At 42.7% G+C, this 18,218-nt stretch overlaps 1 protein-coding gene across 1 annotated transcript in view; it reads left to right on the plus strand.

Annotated features, from left to right (window-relative positions):
- cspg4 (chondroitin sulfate proteoglycan 4) overlaps positions 1-17,962 on the plus strand; it is a 29,476-nt gene extending 11,514 nt beyond the window's left edge. Inside the window, exons 2-11 of the mRNA XM_067234853.1 lie at positions 4,377-4,540; positions 4,780-8,334; positions 8,744-8,944; positions 9,034-9,315; positions 10,506-10,682; positions 13,125-13,323; positions 13,505-13,636; positions 13,858-14,018; positions 14,146-14,329; positions 14,581-17,962. Coding sequence (XP_067090954.1) covers positions 4,377-4,540; positions 4,780-8,334; positions 8,744-8,944; positions 9,034-9,315; positions 10,506-10,682; positions 13,125-13,323; positions 13,505-13,636; positions 13,858-14,018; positions 14,146-14,329; positions 14,581-16,469 — 6,944 coding nt within the window. The 3' untranslated portion in view covers positions 16,470-17,962. The remainder of the gene's footprint in view (positions 1-4,376; positions 4,541-4,779; positions 8,335-8,743; positions 8,945-9,033; positions 9,316-10,505; positions 10,683-13,124; positions 13,324-13,504; positions 13,637-13,857; positions 14,019-14,145; positions 14,330-14,580) is intronic.
- The last annotated feature ends 256 nt before the right edge of the window (positions 17,963-18,218 follow it).

Genomic DNA, 18,218 nt, shown 5'->3' on the forward strand with positions numbered 1-18,218 from the left:
CCCTACCTCACCTCCACCCATCATACTGTCTTCAGCTTTCCCCTGTCTGTCCTGTATAGGATGGGTCTTCGCACAGGATCGACGCTAGCTAGAGTGATTTATAACTGTGACCTGTTAAATTGTAAAATTCCCAATTGAATGAGTAGCAGCAGTTGATTTGTGTGTCAAAACCTCCCCACATTTTCATAGACTGTCCTCACTGTTTGGATACCAAGAAAAACAGAGCTCATCCTCTGTGTTTAAATCACCACTAGTCGGTTTACTTCTCAGTGTGTTCTTATTTGGCCACTGGGCAGGGAAGGTGTGGCTAAACGGAGGGAGGGGGGGGGGTGGCGTGTAGGGAGGGAGGGGGGGAGGGGGGGGGGGTGGCGTGTAGGGAGGGAGGGGGGGAGGGGGGGAGGGGGGGAAGGTGTGGCTAAACGGAGGGAGGGGAGGAAGAGGGGGGGCATCTGATGTCACAGGGGGACTATTTAAAAATAACCCCGCCACAGGGTATCTTGGCGGTTGCTTCCATGGCTCGCCTGGGCTGACAGAGGCAGCCTTTGTACTGCCTAGTCATAAACCACGGCAGGATTCGACTCTCCTACAATGATCCTGTTGAGGAGTTGTGTTTGTGTTACAATACTGTTAGGTATGTGGGATCATAAGGCGCAGGGACCTTTCTGACTACACCCAAATCTTTTATTTTTGTGATGAACCTACAACCAAAGTGTGATGTTAGTAACTAGAATGGAACAGCAGTTGCCCAAACAAAGTGTGCATTGAGGCTAGAACTGCTCAGTTCTCCACTTGGAGAGTGTCTGCAGTACTCTGATGTTCACTACCAGCCAACTTAACATGAAACTACACAGCAGCTCAATTCTAAGACAGTGTCTTCACTGTAAAGTGAAAAAATAGGACATTTGAGTATGTCCTTGTTAGTTGAAACATGCGATCAAGAAGGTATGTCTCTTTAACGTTGCCCCTTCAATTGACTATTTATTTGGTTCCCCTCCTATCCGCTCTAAAACCCTCAATTGTCATTATGCCAGACGCAGTGTTCAGATTTCAAGTCGGTGATGAAGTTTTCACACATCAGCAAATATGAACATTTGAGCTATGACCACAGACACGTGTGTGAATAGATCAGGGCGGCATTCCACCACACACCAAGTCATGAGTCATCAAAACATCTGTTACGGTTTTATCTCTGTTTCTCTTCTCTGTTTTGGGTGAGTAACTGACACACTCATTCACACCTTTATATATAAAACTCCAGACAACAGAGACTTATTCTTGAAAATGGTCCCATGTTTTTCCTTTCCTTTCACAATGTTTGCTTTTTTACAGCTGAGCTTGAGGTTATTCTGTTCAGAAAGGACATGTTGACTTGAAGCTACCAACCACTTCCCTTGCTTGTTGTGTAAGTGTACATTTTACCAAAGGGAACTAAAAGGTTGTAATCATTTCCATGGAAGGACTCAGCCATTGAGAATCTCCAGCTTCTGTTTAAGTGTTTTATACCTCTTTACCCTAGTGCCGGTGGCCAATCTCAAGGGGAAGCTGACTTTGAAGAGAAAGGAGGGCGAAAATAATGTTGTGTTTGCTTACACAATGTCTGGATATGGCTTGAGAAAAGTCTTTACAAACACTGTAAAACTGTGTCCCTGGTGTGTTCTGAAAGGAGAGAGCTTGGCAGCTGTATAAAACATTGCAATAGAGCTGTTTTTAGTTGTGTCTCTGCTTTGGCCCCTCAGAACAGTGCTTAATGGTGGAGGCAACCTGCAGTTTCCTACAAACCCCACCATTCAGAGACCATAGCTTAAGCTAATAATGGGGCAGTGCTGGCACCGTTAGGGGTGTAACTGTGTTGTGGTACTGTGTTTGGTTCCTTTAAAAGGCTGCTTTCATGCTGGGTTTAGCGTGTGAATAGCACACACGATAGGTGTTGCAATGATTAGTTGGACAAATAAGTCTTACTTGAATAACTAGGCCAGCATGTTGTCTTCTCAATTCATTGCAAAGTTATCTTCTGTCTTTGTGACATGTCTGAAACCTGAGTCACAACACAACATAGAAAACAAATCCCTTTTTTGTGACAATCCAAACTGTATGTAATACATACTGTAGAAAGTGGAGTTAATATGACGCCATTTTGAATTCTACCCAACAAATATTATTGGGCTCACATTGCCATGATAGTGCAATTTCTGAGAAGCAGTCCTCAAACATAGGACTCATAGTTTATAGAGTGGATCAGTCCTAATTCTGCTACATTTTGGCTCAGCCAATCAGTAAAGTGGTTCAGTTTGTTATGGACTTACGAGAGAAAAAGTATGCACACACACACACCGCCAAACGACAACCACCATTCTTTAACAGTAAATGTGTTGTATCAGGCTACAGAGAAGGACAGCACAGAAATCAACGTAGACTCAAGACTTGTTCATCAGCTCTGGTGTCTGCAGACTGTAATAACCCTTAGTGACTGGCCAGCAAATGTGACTCATACCCACTGCTGAGTCACAAGGACACTAAACACACATCAAAGCTCTCCATGCTCTGTGGTCAAATCATTCTCTCTTCCTCGTGGGTTTTCCAGATGTATAAGTAGATAGTGTGCGGGGGAACAGAGGCAAAGGAGCAGGCAGTTAGGGGATTGGAGGGGATAAATTCATAGCTGTGGAAAGAGAGACAATGCATGTTTTAAAGACATCTGGCTCCTGATGAGTATAGCTCTGCCAGGACCCCTAGGTTGTAATTCACGCACTAATATTATCAACTGTTTATTTTAAATCACTGAATGTGTTCAGAGAAGCACGGTTCACATCTTGCAGTGACATGCTGTTCTGTTTCAAAATTCTAGGTTTAGACACCTACTCTGCAGAAACTTGACTAAAGTTTTTGGGCACCCTTTAAGTATTAATCCCCTTATTCTGTGAACAACCCACCAAAACCTTAAGGTTTAGGACAAATCTTGCTAGGGTTATTTTTTGTTGAATTTAATATACTTACTTGCTACCTCCTCCTTGAGTGTTCCTGTTCCATCAAAACTCATAATCATGCATCGTAATCACTGCCTATACACAGTCCAGATGACTGTGACTCTTGGTAGCAGTGGGCTTTTTGTCTGCATGATGACTGGTTGGCTGCTGGATGTTTGGATATCTGTTGATTTGGGAGAGGCTTTCTAAGCACTGGCCACGTCTTGGGAATATCTTCAAGTTAGGCACAGAATTAATCTGTATTTTCATCCTAAATCTTAGAATTTTCTTTCTAAGTGTTTCTAGCTTGACCTCTAACTCCTAATATGTGAAAGAATACATTCTGGAAAGCCCCCTTTATGCATCCTGGCCGGAGTCATGGAAAATCCTGCCTTGGAAACAGACCCTTGGAATTCCTGTAGTTGTATTCTGGTGTGTGAGCTTGGGTAAATCAGTGGCTGCCTAAGTGATGTATGTTTTGTAAGGGTCTCCAGAAGGTGTGGTTTAAACCTGGTAGCTGAAATGGGAAATCCTCCTGCCAAATCATTGGCACTCAAAGTATCTATTGGGATAGCTGATGTCTCAGTGAGAGAATCCCTTTGAAACTAGAAAACACATAGTAGTTCAAGAAACACAACCCTGTCAGGGTCTTACTCTGTTTTAGGCTGTTTCAATCTCCTTTGTCTCCTCTCCTTTCACTTTGTCTGTGGAAAAAGTTTCGAAAGGTTGAAAAAATATTGTATAAAAAAAGTTTACCCAAATGTGTTTTTGAAAGGTTGAAAAAATATTTTCCCAAAAAAGTTGCCATCATTGATGAGTACTTAATGAGGCTAATTTGAGTGAAAAAGTGTAGTCAGTACTTAAACTTTTACCAGAGTCTTTTTAAACATGTGTATCTGTACTTCTACTTGAGTGAAGGATGCCATCTCAGATTGTTACCACTGCTTTAGTGGTTAGTTCTGTTTTCTGATCCTATTGATAGCATCAACACTTCTGAGGGGAAGTTTCGAAAAAAAAAAATTTGAAAGGTATTTTCGAAAAAGGTTTAGAAAAATTATTTTCGGACAAAGGTTTTGTCCTTAATATGAATGAATCACACACTGAGGTGAGTTAGATGTAGTTTTATGTACAGTAGAATTGCTAATGCAGTTACGATACTTCATGTACAGTGAAGATGAAAGTAAAATGTGTTTCAGATGATCCTCACACCTCTATTCATACATACCGTACCAATATAAGATGACATCTCCAATTTTTCACGTCATAAGATACTGAAAAAGAATGCAAGGAATTGTATTTATATTACAATTTTGTGCAATCCCAAACCATGGCATTGTACTGCACTGTACTTATTGCAAATAAACAAAAATCATATTGGTTAATACAAACTTCGAAATTGTGTTTTCTCCATAGCATCCTACTTTGGGGACAGTTTCTGTAGAATACAGTCAATCCAAGATGTGTCTTCCTTCCACCTGGCTCTGCAGTTTAAGACCAGTCGACGAAGTGGACTTTTGCTCATGGCTGCAGGGATGCAAGACTACATGTTCCTAGAACTCCGCAATGGGAATCTACAGGTGAGCAGGAAACCTTGCCAAACCTTGTCATTAGAGACTCTTGTTTTTGTGGACAAAACAATATAATAGACAACAGAAATAAACTGTTGCAATATAGTGTCATTGTTTTATCAAAGGTCTCATTCATTAAGGTTTAGTTAAGTATTTGAGAATATTAAAGAGCATCATATGTTTATGAAAGCAAGACTATAATAAGCCATCCATACACAATAATAAACATTGTTTTCATTAAATGGTAGGTGAGAATGGACGTGGGGACAGGTGAGGTGGTGCTGTCCTCGTCAGCCGGGCTGCAGCTGAACAACCTCCTCGAGCACAAAGTGTCCATCAAACTTCAGGATTCCAAATTGACCATGATGATTGATGACCTGTTCTCCACGTTCATCCCTTTGGAAGAGTCCAATGATGAACTCAATGTTGATTTAGGGATTTGGCTGGGTGGCACAGGAGACTTGGACACACCCTACCTCAGCAATGCCATTCCACCATTTCGCGGTTGTATTTCCCATGTCAATTTTGAGTCTCATCAATTTGATATTCTTGAAGGTGTGCCAACAGACTGTCACGACACCAAGGAATCTTGCAGCAGTGAGTTTGAGGCTGGTGATGGGGAGGCAACCAGCTTCATCAGCCCAGATTCTTTTGTGTCCTTCCCTACCTGGAGTGGGGCTAGTGGGAGTGCACGCACTCTAGAGTTCCTCATGAAAACCACCATTGAAGATGCCCTTTTGGCTTTTCACCCTGGACTAGAGTCTGATTTCATTGCTGTTGGTTTGGTCGCAGGCAACCTCAAGGGGGTGGTGGACCTCGGTAGTGGCATGTTGGTACTGGACAACGCCGAAGTGCAGCTAGATGATGATCAATGGCATAGAGTTCGAATTCAGATTGACCAGAGTTTGTTTGAGATTAACGTGGATAGTCAGATTGCTTCCCTCCCTTTAAGTGGATCTGAGAGATTGGATTTAGTTGGTAATCTATATTTGGGAGGTATTCAGGGCAAGATGAAGGAAGTTTTCAGGGAGGGCGGGTTCTTGGATCGCATGGAGGAGATGGTAACATCAGAAGCTTTTATCGGATGCTTAGGTGAAATAAAAGTTAATCAAAAGGATAGAAGCCTGCAAGATGCTCTTGTGACCAAGGACGTTCATGTAAAATGCGAAGGAGAAGACTACGACTACTCAAGTTATTACGACGGTGATGCAACCACAACCACAGCCCCTGTCAGGATCCGATACGTTCATGTGGACCCCAATGAAAGACACTGCTACCCAACAGAGGACATGCCTGAGGAATACCAGAACATTACAAAACTCCTTGAAATCACCTCTTTGCTTGTGCCTGAGGGTGGGGAAGCTTTTTTAGATGTTAACAACCTGAGCCCCACATTTGACCTAAGTAATGTTGGACTCCGACAATCTCAGATCATCTTCACTCTTAAGAGTGATCCTTGGTATGGACTGCTTGATATGAACATCAACAGTAGACGTACAAAGAAGTTCACTCTCTGGGATGTGGCCAACAAGAAAATTAAGTATCTCCATGACGGTAATGAAAAGTATACAGATCAAATCCAATTAGATGTCGTAGCTCACAGCAACAGCTACCTCCCAGACTGCTTCAAAACTCCCCATCAGTATGTCCTTCCAGTTGATATAATTCCTGTCAATGACATACCTCAATTTAGTGGAGAAGACATTTCCATCACCCAAAATGGACGCACTCGCTTAAGTCCTAACCTTATACACATTTTAGATTCAGACACTCGCTGTGATGATATAACAGTAACTATAACTTCTGAACCTTCCAGAGATGTGGGTTTCTTGGAAAATGGACAGCAACCTGGAGTAAGCATTAGTGAGTTTACTTGCAGGCAGTTGAAAGATGGTAATATATACTTTGTCCACCAAGGTGGTAGTGGAACAGGAATCACTCTGCATGTATCTGACGGTCAATCAATAAGTCAATCCACTTCTTTCAAGCTGACCATCACACAACCCCAACTGAACCTTGTGACGAATACAGGCCTTCTTTTGTCTCAAGGAAGCAACTCCACAATAGGGTTAAAAAACCTGGCTGTCATTGCTCAACCCCGTAATGGAGATATAGTTTATAATGTCACACAGGCACTAAGATATGGAGAATTGCAGATTCTCACAAGCAATGACGTGTATAAAAAAGTGACATTGTTTCACCACTCGGATTTGGAGCAAGATCTTCTAAGGTACGTTAGCACAGATTCATCGGAACAGGGCAGAATTCAGATTGAGGAAATTCAATTTGACATTCATCTTGGACAGTTCTCCTTGTGGAACAACACCTTCTTAGTCAAAATCACCCCCTCACAAATAGAAATGTCCAAAATGGTTCCCCTAAAGCTGACAGGCAAGAATCAGGTCATAAAACACACAGAGCTACAGGCAGAGGTGAAAGGAAAGACTGTCGACTTTGAATCTGTGAGATACGTACTCGTCAAGGCCCCAAAATGGGGTACTCTCCAACTGCTTGGCAGGGCGCTGAATGAGGACGATGGGTTCACCCAACAGGACATCTGGAATGGCCACATCAGCTACAACCTCCATGTGCATGAGGCTGTTGACAGCCAGGACCAGTTCAAGTTTAAGATCTTTGTCGAAAACCAGTACTCACCTGTGTATACCTACCCAATCCAAATCCTTGCTGACGATCCAATCATGACAAATGAAAGATTGATTGTTTTAGAAGGTGGGGAGAATATTCTGAACAAAGACCATCTCTGGGTTCAGACATCCAGCTCAACATCCTTTGTTTACCGGGTGACACAAGGCCCCAAGCATGGTCGTCTTATCAGGGGGTCCCCACATGGACAGCCCAGGTTTGAAGGTGCAATCAAAATGTTCAGCAATGAAGACCTTCTCCTTGACAGGCTAATCTACAAACATGATGGCTCAGACAAAAGTGATGATGAGTTTCATTTCTTGACATTCGAACAGACTGTAAGAAGTTCTGTCATCCAAACAGATGGTCCAGAATCTGTGAGTGGAGTTTTCAGAATAGCCATTCAGTCAAAGAATGATCATGTTCCGATCAGGGTTGTGGATAAAACCTTCAACGTGGTCCGCAACGGCAAGCATTTGTTGACTACTGATGACATTCTATTTACAGATGAAGACGAGGGTTTTAATGATACCCAGCTTGTCTACGTTCGTGAAGGCATCCTCTCAGGAAACATAGTCTCAAACTCTGACCCATCACAGCCCCTCTTCCGTTTCACCCAAGCAGACCTGAGGGAGAAGAATGTTCTGTTTGTGCACCATGGAGCAGACCGTGAACGTTTCCAGCTTCAGGTGTCTGACGGCCTCCACAAGACCAGTGCTCTTCTCCAAGTCCAGGCTGGTGAGCCCTACTTGCATGTGGTCAACAACATGGTGGTCATAAATCATGGTAGCACCAAGACCCTTGACACCTCAATTTTGAGTGCAGAGTCCAACATGGACATCAGAGATGCCAGTGAGTTCCTCTATCAGGTGATATTGCCCCCTACAGATGGAAAGATCATTGTAAGTGGGATTGAGGCTTCTCAGTTCACCCAAGAAGATCTGAAAAAGGGTGTGGTGTCATATGAGCACAATGATGAGAGCTTGAGATCCAAGGACTCTTTTGGTTTCATTGTGCAAGCTAAAGGTCATTCTGAGGAAGGCACTTTTAGGATAGAGATATTCAAGCAAGGTTACCTGTCTGAACCTGAGGTCATCGCCAATAAGATCCTCATCTCCTACGAGGGAGAACATACTGTGTTGGACCAGGATCATCTGAGGGTATGTTCACATCAACCTGAATCTCTTGTTTGTTATCTGTTTACAAGTAATTGTCCTCAGGTAACATTTGTTCTCATAACATTATATCATGAACTGAGAGAAATGTATGCTTATCATGCTTTGAAGGAGGATACAGAATGTAACAAGTACAGTGGATTTCATGCAAATATGATTCCTCAAACAACTGTATTGATGTGTATATTTATAAGTCCTTTTCTCTCTGTGGCCCACAATTAATTGGCAAAACTCACCAAGTTTTGTTGTGAAACTGATATTATCATGCAGGCATGCTATGTGTGTTACTGTATGTCTGTGTTCCTCAGTTTTAAGTAAATGCATTTCAATGTGCAGTTTTTTTAACATTTGAAATGTGTACATTATTAACTCTGTCATACAATTCACTTATCAGCTAGAGCAAGGGCATCTCTCCCTGGCCATCCTGCCTGAACAGATGGTGTTTACCATCAAGGACCCTCCTCGTCTGGGGCATGTGGTCATGCTGACTAATGACTCAGACAGCACAGCGTCCCCAGTCTTGGACTACATTGATTCCTTTACCCAGGATGACATCAACAGGGGGCGCATTCTTTATGTGTCTGCATCCGTTCAGGTACCTGTCAGACCATGTTGTGTGGGCCTACTTATTGTTACGTTGTTGTTATTTTTGCACACAATTCAGTTTCATTTTTGGTCCCCCAGGGCAGTGATGCCTTCACAGCAGACGTCAGTAATGGTTTCACCACAGTAGAAGACCTGCGAGTGAAGATAGACATTGTGCCTCGGCTCATCCCTGTCCAGACCGCCAACTTTACTGTGAAGGAAGGTGGCGGGATGGCTATTTCCACGGAGCTTGTCAATATCTCACACCCCTTCTACAGTTCAGCTAATGTTGAGTTCATTGTGGAGGAGCCTCCTCTGCATGGAAATATTCGTTACCAAGGCGGAGATGAACAAGACCTCAACTTCTTCACCTGGGAAGAGGTGGGTGCAATTTAGAAACTATATTATTTACATATAGAGGAATGAGATTATATTTCTAAACATTCATTATTTTCTTAATCGCATGGGACTACCAGAATACTATCCAAGTTATACCACAATCATCTTATATACACATTTTGAGGAATTCCTTGAACCATGTGGTTCGGAGGACCCGTGCTTGGAAAGAATGAAACAGACATGAGACCGCTGGGAGGAGAGCCTCTGCAGTCCATGAGTACCAAGCCGCATTAGTCACAAGCATGGAGCTCTCGTCTCCTCTCTGTACTTCTACGAGGATTGTGGAAAAACTGACTGTGCCCTTCAACAGCCTAGAGCCAAAATAAACGGGCTCAGTATATTCTTGTAATAATGCTCACAGCACTAAACCCCTCTCCCTCTCAAAGACCCCACTGTGTTGCTTAACTCAACTGGGACCAATGCATAGCCACGATTCAGCTACATCTGAATAAGGCTAAAAATAAGGCAGCGGGGTAAATAGAGGAACATACACATCATGTATGTGTTCTACTGACAATGTTTGTGACTTTAAACTGTTTTATGGGGCATTTTTCTGTTACTCCTCTGTCCCTTGTTCCCATAAGTCTGTTAAGAGGACATAACAACTTCTCCAGACGACTGCCACATTGCCATAGATCTCCAAGCTTCAAGGCAGGACTGGAACCAGAGTGTAGTTCCCCTAAATTAAAGGTGGACGCGCTTTCACTCATTATTGCACATGGATTGACCAGAAAAGTCCAAAAGTCCACTCTTTGTTTATTGTTCAAACAGAGATTGATTGTCTCACTCACTTTCCCCAACAAGTAATGACACAGGGTGTTTTTCCAGTGCAATGGCAGACATCTGGCATCCATTAGTTTCTCGTTGCACTCTGGTGCAGGTCCCTCTCATCAATAAAGACTGACTACTTCCCAGGAAGTAGAACGAATGGAAAATGTGTGTCACTCAGTGAGCTGTGGCTTCTGTGTACTTCCTCAAAGGAGCAGGAGTAGGCTTCTGACTCACATAGTAACTATTTCACTCTATTCTTGAGAAAACACTTTTCATTGGTGTAAAATATAAGAATCGTTATGGGATATATGAGTGGATGTGAAACACAACAAAACGGTATTTTCCTAACATGACTGTGGCAGGGTTGACAGTCACCTTAAAGGCTTTTCCTTCATTTGCAGGTGAAGCTTGGACATGTCTACTATATGCATGACAGCTCAGAGAGTGGTGAGGACAGTTTCACCCTCTCCGCCTCAGTCTATGAGCTCGAGCGGCGCAGTATTCCCTTCACCCTCGCGGTGACTGTCATCCCGGTTAATGACGAGCCACCCAGACTAACACGAAACACTGGACTGGAGGTAAGATGTTTTGATTGATGGTAAGACGTATTAATATGCTTTTTTAAACCCCAATTAAACTTTCAAACTGGGACTCAAGTTCTTGTCAATTGTATTGATCTAATTAGTGAGATAACTAGGCATTACATTCCCACCATAGATGGATGACTACTTATGAATAAAATCAATTTTAACCAACCCCTTGTAGAACCTCTTCTATGCATTCGTCAGGAACTTGGCACTTTTCAAAGACAATCATTTAATAATGAGGTTCATGCATTTTGTTGCTTGTGAACTTCTCAAGGCAAAAAGAAAGCTTAAAAAGCGAATCCTACAGTGAAGACTGGAAGATTGTTTGAGAAAGTTAACCATAATCATCTTGCATATCTGGAAACCAACGGTGTCATTCAGTCCTCTCTGTTCTGTCTGTGGTTGAGCGTAGTCTTGGCAACGTGTATTTTTGGAAAACCAAGATGGTGACACGGCCGAAGCTCTCGGCATAGCCAGGGCGCCAGTCAATCCCAACATCTTATTGCCACAAAATGTACATAATTATACATACATGTTTCCTAACAGTCTGAGTTTACTTACATTAGCTCCTCCTACCTAGGTTGTGTTGCTGGTTTGATTTAAAACAGGATATGTTTGTACTACAGCAGATGAACAGACATAATGAATAACATTGTCATGACACTTTGATCGCCATAGATGCTACTTGGCTCCAGAGGACACAGCTGGTCTCCATTAGGTCTCTCATTCCCTCTCTCTCTCTCTCACTCTCCTTTTCTTTATATGGGTATAAGTGCGTGTGTTATACTTTGCCCAGCCAGCATATTAGAACTCTCAAATGTACATTTTGAGTGCTTCTTTCTCTCTTTTCTGTCTAGTATTAATGTGAAAGATAATGTCCAATGTAGAATTCACCAATTCAATCATACACAGTCAATAGCCGTGTCAAAGAAGCTCCTTCATGTTCTATTTCCATTAGTCTGAGTTGTATATGATGCCAATAAGGGGATACACCTTAATGAGATGCATTGTAACTTCAGACATGCTGCTCCCTCCAGTTGATACGCTGCCAACTGACAAGCCTATTCTCTTGAGTTTGACAAACCCTCTTGACAATGCCTGACAGTCGCTTTTGTTAGCACGAAAGGAAATGTTATCAATTTTTCAATATTGCCACCTTGCCACTCCTGTGTATGATGCAATGATAGTGGTATAAACAATCAATTTCCAACTCAATTTATTTTCAACTAACCTACAAACTTTGGTGAGCCTCCTGGTGATTGTGAGGGGATGTAGCCATCTAGTGGAATGTTCCAGAACAAAAAAGAAAAAAAATTTTTTAAAGGAGAACATTCCCAAGTATTTTCTTACATTCCCACTTTTTTATATATATCATGAAGGGTCAGTGTCATTTTATTTGTACATATTGTTTTGTATTAATTATTTAAAAAAATTATGTATGTGTACAAATAGTGCCTTTTTTGTACTTGATATAACATGAACACACAAGCAGCAATCCAACATTAAGCTTGTGATTAAAGCCATTTAAGATATGGAAAGCCATTAACAAATATCACACATGTATAAAACATTAAACATTTACAAATGCCAGTGGTCTAGAGAAAATTGTTTTTGTTTTGAAATTCTTTATTTTCATGTCATGCATGCAGTGTCCAACCCTCATGGTAAATATATTTCATTTCACACTTAAAGGTTATTTCTTAACTGAAAGAACTATAGTTCATAGACATTTTATGAACTCCTTAAATGTCCTTACATAAATTGAGAATTTCATGTTATAATTTTTATTTTACCTTTACGTATCCTGTGGATCCATTGAGATGGATGTTGTCTTCAAGCTTATACAATGGTGATATGTTGTAGTAGAAGACATTCACAAAATATGTATCAGTAAGTATGCATGTGATCATCTGGATGTTTCTGAAGCTCACCTGCTTGGCTGCCCTTCCTGGCAGACATCTTTGATCTTGATCTTGTGAGGGGGAGAGAGAGTAGGTAAACAGAGAAGAAAAGAAGGATGCCTTGAGAAGATCAATATTTTCTGACTGCATGCCTGCCCAGTCCTCATCTAGTTTATCCCAGTTATTTTAAACATTCAGTAGACCTGGTCAATCTCTTTGAAATTATGTTCAATTTTGCAAGTGGAGCATCAGAAGTCAATAAGTCCATCAAAACCCGTTCACCAAGGGAGAGGTCCTCTTCCTATACAACACGCCTCATCTTCTCCAGTCTGCCATTAACATTTCAACAAGCCGTTTGTCCCCCAATTCACACTTAGTACTTTATTTTAAATGTACCTTATTTGTAGACAAATGGATTAATTTGGAGTAGATTTTTTATGTCCAATCCTGAAGTTGAATGTCACACATAACACGAAATGTTTAAACACGTCACTGTTAACTGTGCTGTTGCTTTGCTTATTGTTTGTTTCAGCTCCTGGCTGGAGAGGAGGCGGATATCACACCTAACATGTTGAACACTGAAGATGCAGACACCCCCGCAGAAGACTTGGTATATTCCGTTGAGTCCCCAACCAATGGAATGGTAGCCCTAAAAGAATCCCCTGAAGAAAGCCTCCTAAACTTTACACAGGCTCAAATTACTAATGGAGAGGTGATTTTCATCCACGAAGGTAAGGCTTGTTAGATTGTGACATTGACCTTTCCTGTTGTTGTGTTGAGCAAATAAACTGTGACAGCCACTTGATTGAAAATGACTGACAGACAGATTGTTCTCTCACAGTTTGTTTAGGCTTTGCCAACACGTGGTAATTGCAATCACAGCTACAGCAATGAACTGTGTCTGCTTGACAGGGCTGGATTCCGGAGGCTTCAGTTTCACCGTGACAGATGGAGAGCATACGTCACCGCTGTACCGCTTCGTCGTCACGGCAAGAGAGCGCACCATCACCATGGAAACACAGGAGGAGCTGATGGTATTTCCAGGTGATAATGCTTGGTTTTATCTGTGCTGTATAATATTTGGAAAAAATCCCATCCAAAACATCAGGGTCACCCAAAACAGGTTATGAAGGTTATGAAACAGTAAATATGTAAATGATTAATTTGAGATATACTGTAGTTGTTTGCTCAGTTAACATGACATAACATGTTCCCTACTCTCCTGAGAATATTAAGAGAACAGGTCAGTTTTTCCACTCTTCCAGGAACAAGACAACTTATCTCCAGCGCCAATCTGGGGGCGGTGACCGACGAGGACGGAGATGAGATCAGCTACTCTCTCTTACGGCCGCCTCGTCTGGGAAGACTCATCATAGCAAAGGACAAGAATCTGTTTGAGGAGATTAACCACTTTTCTCAAACAGAGGTACTGTGATTCTCTACTAATTAATTTACAGACGCCATGAGACCAAGGCCTATGTCACTGCTACTGTTATCAAAGCTTATTACTAGATTTGAACATTATTTCTAACACAGTGCTCCCCCCCATGCAGCTGGAGGCAGGTGCTGTGTTCTACGAGCACCAGATGCCCGAGGAGCCCTTCTGGGTGGTGAGAGACTCCATCATGCTCCTCCTGTCCTCCCCACCAGCCCCAGTGGTCCATCACGTCCTCCCCATCACCGTCTCCTACTATGCAGCTAACCGCAACGTCTCCTCACAGCTCTGGAGGAACAAAGGTGGGTTGGGACAACTGAAAAGTGACACGTGTCTAAAGCACTTTCACTTGAACAAGAACAAGACGGTGATAAAACATGAAACATGTTTCATGTTGAACTAAAGGAAATTGCAAATGTGACGTTTTGGTTGAGTATTTTCATTTATAAGTAGACAATTTCATTTATAATTTGAGAATTGCATTTATCATTCAACTTTAGTCGTAAAAAGTTCTTGCACGAACAACGATTTGAATAGTTTTTCTCTTCATTAGGTCTGGAAATTGTGCAAGGTCAGAGGAAAGCCATTGACAGTACCATCTTGGATGCCTCCAACCTTCTGGCAACCTTATCAGAGTCAGAACAAGAGGATGTGGACGTGGTCTTTGAGGTTCACCGCTTCCCAATCCATGGACAAATTACCCTAGGAGGTCTGGATCTGCCCAGAGACACTCCGTATTTCATGCAGGAAGATATTGTGCAGGGTGAAGTGGAATATTCCCATGATGACTCAGGAGCTTCTTTAGACAGCTTTGGCTTCCGAGTGCGTCTGAACTCCCAGGGTCATAGCGTGCCACTGCCAGCTCAATCAGTGGTCCTTGAAGAGATCTTCAACATCTCCATCCGCCGCCGTGACTCCAGCCCCCCTGAGCTGGTCACTTTGGACATGCTCCTGGAGGTTCTCCAAGGTTCCATGACCATCCTCACTCAGAAACACCTCAACACCAGGGATGAGGACAGTACCCCCGATGAGGTGCGCTTCACTGTTACCAAAGCCCCGACCAACGGGCAGCTGTTGGATACGCAGGTGATGGATCCCATCTCGGAGTTCACCCAGGATGCAGTAAACAAGGGGCAAGTTGGATTTGCCAGTGATGGCAGCCTGGTTGATGGTTTCATGGAGTTTACAGTTTCAGACGGGAAACACCGCACAGAGTCTTACACGCTTCACATCGGCGTGCTGGCACGGACGCTGGTTCTGGCCAAAGCTCTAGAGATCCAGGTAAAGCAGGGAGATGATGAGACACTGGTGACAGAAGACATGCTTAAGGCTACCACGGGAGGTCCAATCGAGGAAGACATCCTCTACAAGATCACCAATGTCCCAAAGTTTGCTGCTGTTATGGTGGATCGCCAACCCACTTCTGCTTTCACCCAAACACAGATCAACGAAGGACGCGTTAGTGTTCGCTTCATCAAGTCAACGTCACCACGAGACAGTGTGGCCTTGGTGGTCAGGAGCCGAGCAGCTAATGTCTCGTCTGTCCTCAACATCACAGTCAAACCACTTGTCAACATTGCCCAGAATCCTCTGTTACCGCGCGGTGCCACTGTTCAACTGGACAGGAAGCTGCTGGATGCTACAGCTCTGGCCAATAAGACCAGGTCGTCCCCGACGTTCAGCGTCATCCAGCATCCTCGTGGGGCTCGCTTTGTGAGGCCTGGAGGGTCTGGAGACGGCCAGCCTGGAGGGTCTGGAGACGGCCAGCCCGTCGACATGTTCACCCAGAAGGAGCTGGACGAGGGTCGGGTGGCTCTGGAGATCCTGAACAGCACGGAACGATCACAAGGTGGTGTAGATCATGACGAGGCTCACTTCCTGCTCAAGGCCTACGGGGTCCCTCCTGCTGAATGTGTCCTGTCGTTCAGAACCTCGCCCTACAATGCATCAGGGGTGTACCCTGTCACACTCCTTAGAGTCCCTCCAGAGTCAAATTGGATTGACAGCAATGACCTCCCCAGTGGATATCCACTCGCCACTGCCCCGAGCCCCCGATGGAGGGGCAACATGGACTGGCCTCACGGGGCCGGCCTCACCACTGCCTCTGCTGACTCTGCCTCACACAGGAAACCAGTTGTGTCACGTCGAAACAACCTGTGGTCCATCCTCATCCCCATCCTGGTCATCCTTCTCCTGCTCCTCTCAGCCATGTGTACGTACTACTTAGTGCGTCGCAACAAGACCGGCAAGCACAACGTACAGATGGTGGCGACCTCCAAGCCCAAAAATGGAGAGGTCAGTACTCAGGAGACCTTTAGGAAAACGGACCCAGCGAACAGCATTCCTCTGTCCAACATGGACTCCAAAGATGCAGATCCAGAGTTACTGCAGCACTGTCGGACAACAGACCCGGCCATGAAAAAGAACCAGTACTGGGTATGAAAGCCCAACGCATAAACAGGAAGTGGTAGATCCTAGTAGTGTTTGGACTGTGTCCCTAAAGCATTCCCTTTGGTATTAAAAGACCTCTTGCCACAGTATTATTAAGAAATTTGTTGTATGTTTTGAAAATATTGGTCATTTTTATGATTGCAAATTATTGGTGTGCTAAACCTCAGGTCTTAAAACACTGTATCATGATATTGGCAAACAAGAGGCAGCCATTTAATCCAAGTGTTTCTCCTTGTCTATTTATTGTAGGAAACCTGTCAGGCATTTCTTGTCATTTTCACAGTGCACAAATAAGGACATAAACATGTTAAATGTTTGCAAAAGTATGGTGTGTGTGCTCTGTATTCTATTATATGCCTATATTCATTCTGTGCATACATAAAATGGTTAAAGGTTTAGCAGCTTATTAGTAGTTTTGATTCAAATAAAGTGAATATGTTTGTACATAATTCAGCTCATTGAGGGTTATCCATGTGTTACATATGCTATCCATTTCTTTTTGTTATCTTCATAATTTCTTCACCCAAGACTTTGTCAAATTTGCTGTATTTATACAATATTATGTCAACTTTGTACCATCAGAGAAAGTCGAAAATGCTATAGAACTTCAATGTATTCACATAGCCATGTGCTTTCATTCAAAACTCTTTTAAATTCATGAAATACATTGTAAATATTTAGCATTTGCAAATTATGATGATATGTTTACCACTTTTACATACTTTTGGTGAATTCATGCATAACTGCTTGCTTTGAATCACTGGACTGACTTCTGGCACTGACTGAAGATGACATGGTAGCCCAGGCAGCACAGTGGCTACCTTCACAGTCGCTGTGGCACAGTGGCTACCTTCACAGCCTCCGTGGCACAGTGGCTACCTTCACAGCCTCCGTGGCACAGTGGCTACCTTCACAGTCGCTGTGGCACAGTGGCTACCTTCACAGCCTCCGTGGCACAGTGGCTACCTTCACAGCCTCCGTGGCACAGTGGCTACCTTCACAGCCTCCGTGGCACAGTGGCTACCTTCACAGTCGCTGTGGCACAGTGGCTAACTTCACAGCCTTTGTGGACTGTCAGCAGCAGGAAGATCATTCAACACTGTTAAAGTAAAAGGTTTCATAATTAAGATTTAATAAATGCAATGGCTTATGGTTTGCTTGAGAAGAAAGCACAGATATTTCTACAGACATTCAAAAATATGCTTGATTGGTTTTAAGTGGTCCACTTGTTACATTACCTACAATTTTGCATTCTGACTTTTTAGTCATGATATAGTATTGCGTTCCATGTTTCAATTTTAATGAGAAAAGTAAAACGGTACATTTTACACTTTTACAAGATATGTTTATAGATGATCAATAATTGAAAAGCTGTACCCATAACAATTTACAGTTAATATTTTCTAGATTATACGACCTATGGGGAACCTTGAAGAGAATGTTAGAATTTGTATGTTCATGTAAGCTGAAATAAACATTCTCCACTCAAGCAAAGCTTTTGTTGAAAGTGGTTTCTATTAGAAATGAAAAAAATAGTTCTATATGGTTCTGGACATAATAAAAACGGTATTATTGTATGTGTGTGAAAAAAGCCCTATTCAACATTCAAACTGCAATTAAAATCTTATAATGTTCAATTGTTAATATTTAAGTATTTGCTTAAACTAAAAAGTGAAACTGATTCACTCTTTAACCCTTGTGTTATCTTCGGGTCATTCTGACCCATCAGTCATTGTGACC

This window comes from Osmerus mordax, chromosome 4 (assembly GCF_038355195.1).
Source record: "Osmerus mordax isolate fOsmMor3 chromosome 4, fOsmMor3.pri, whole genome shotgun sequence".
NCBI classification, from domain to species: Eukaryota; Metazoa; Chordata; class Actinopteri; order Osmeriformes; family Osmeridae; genus Osmerus; species Osmerus mordax.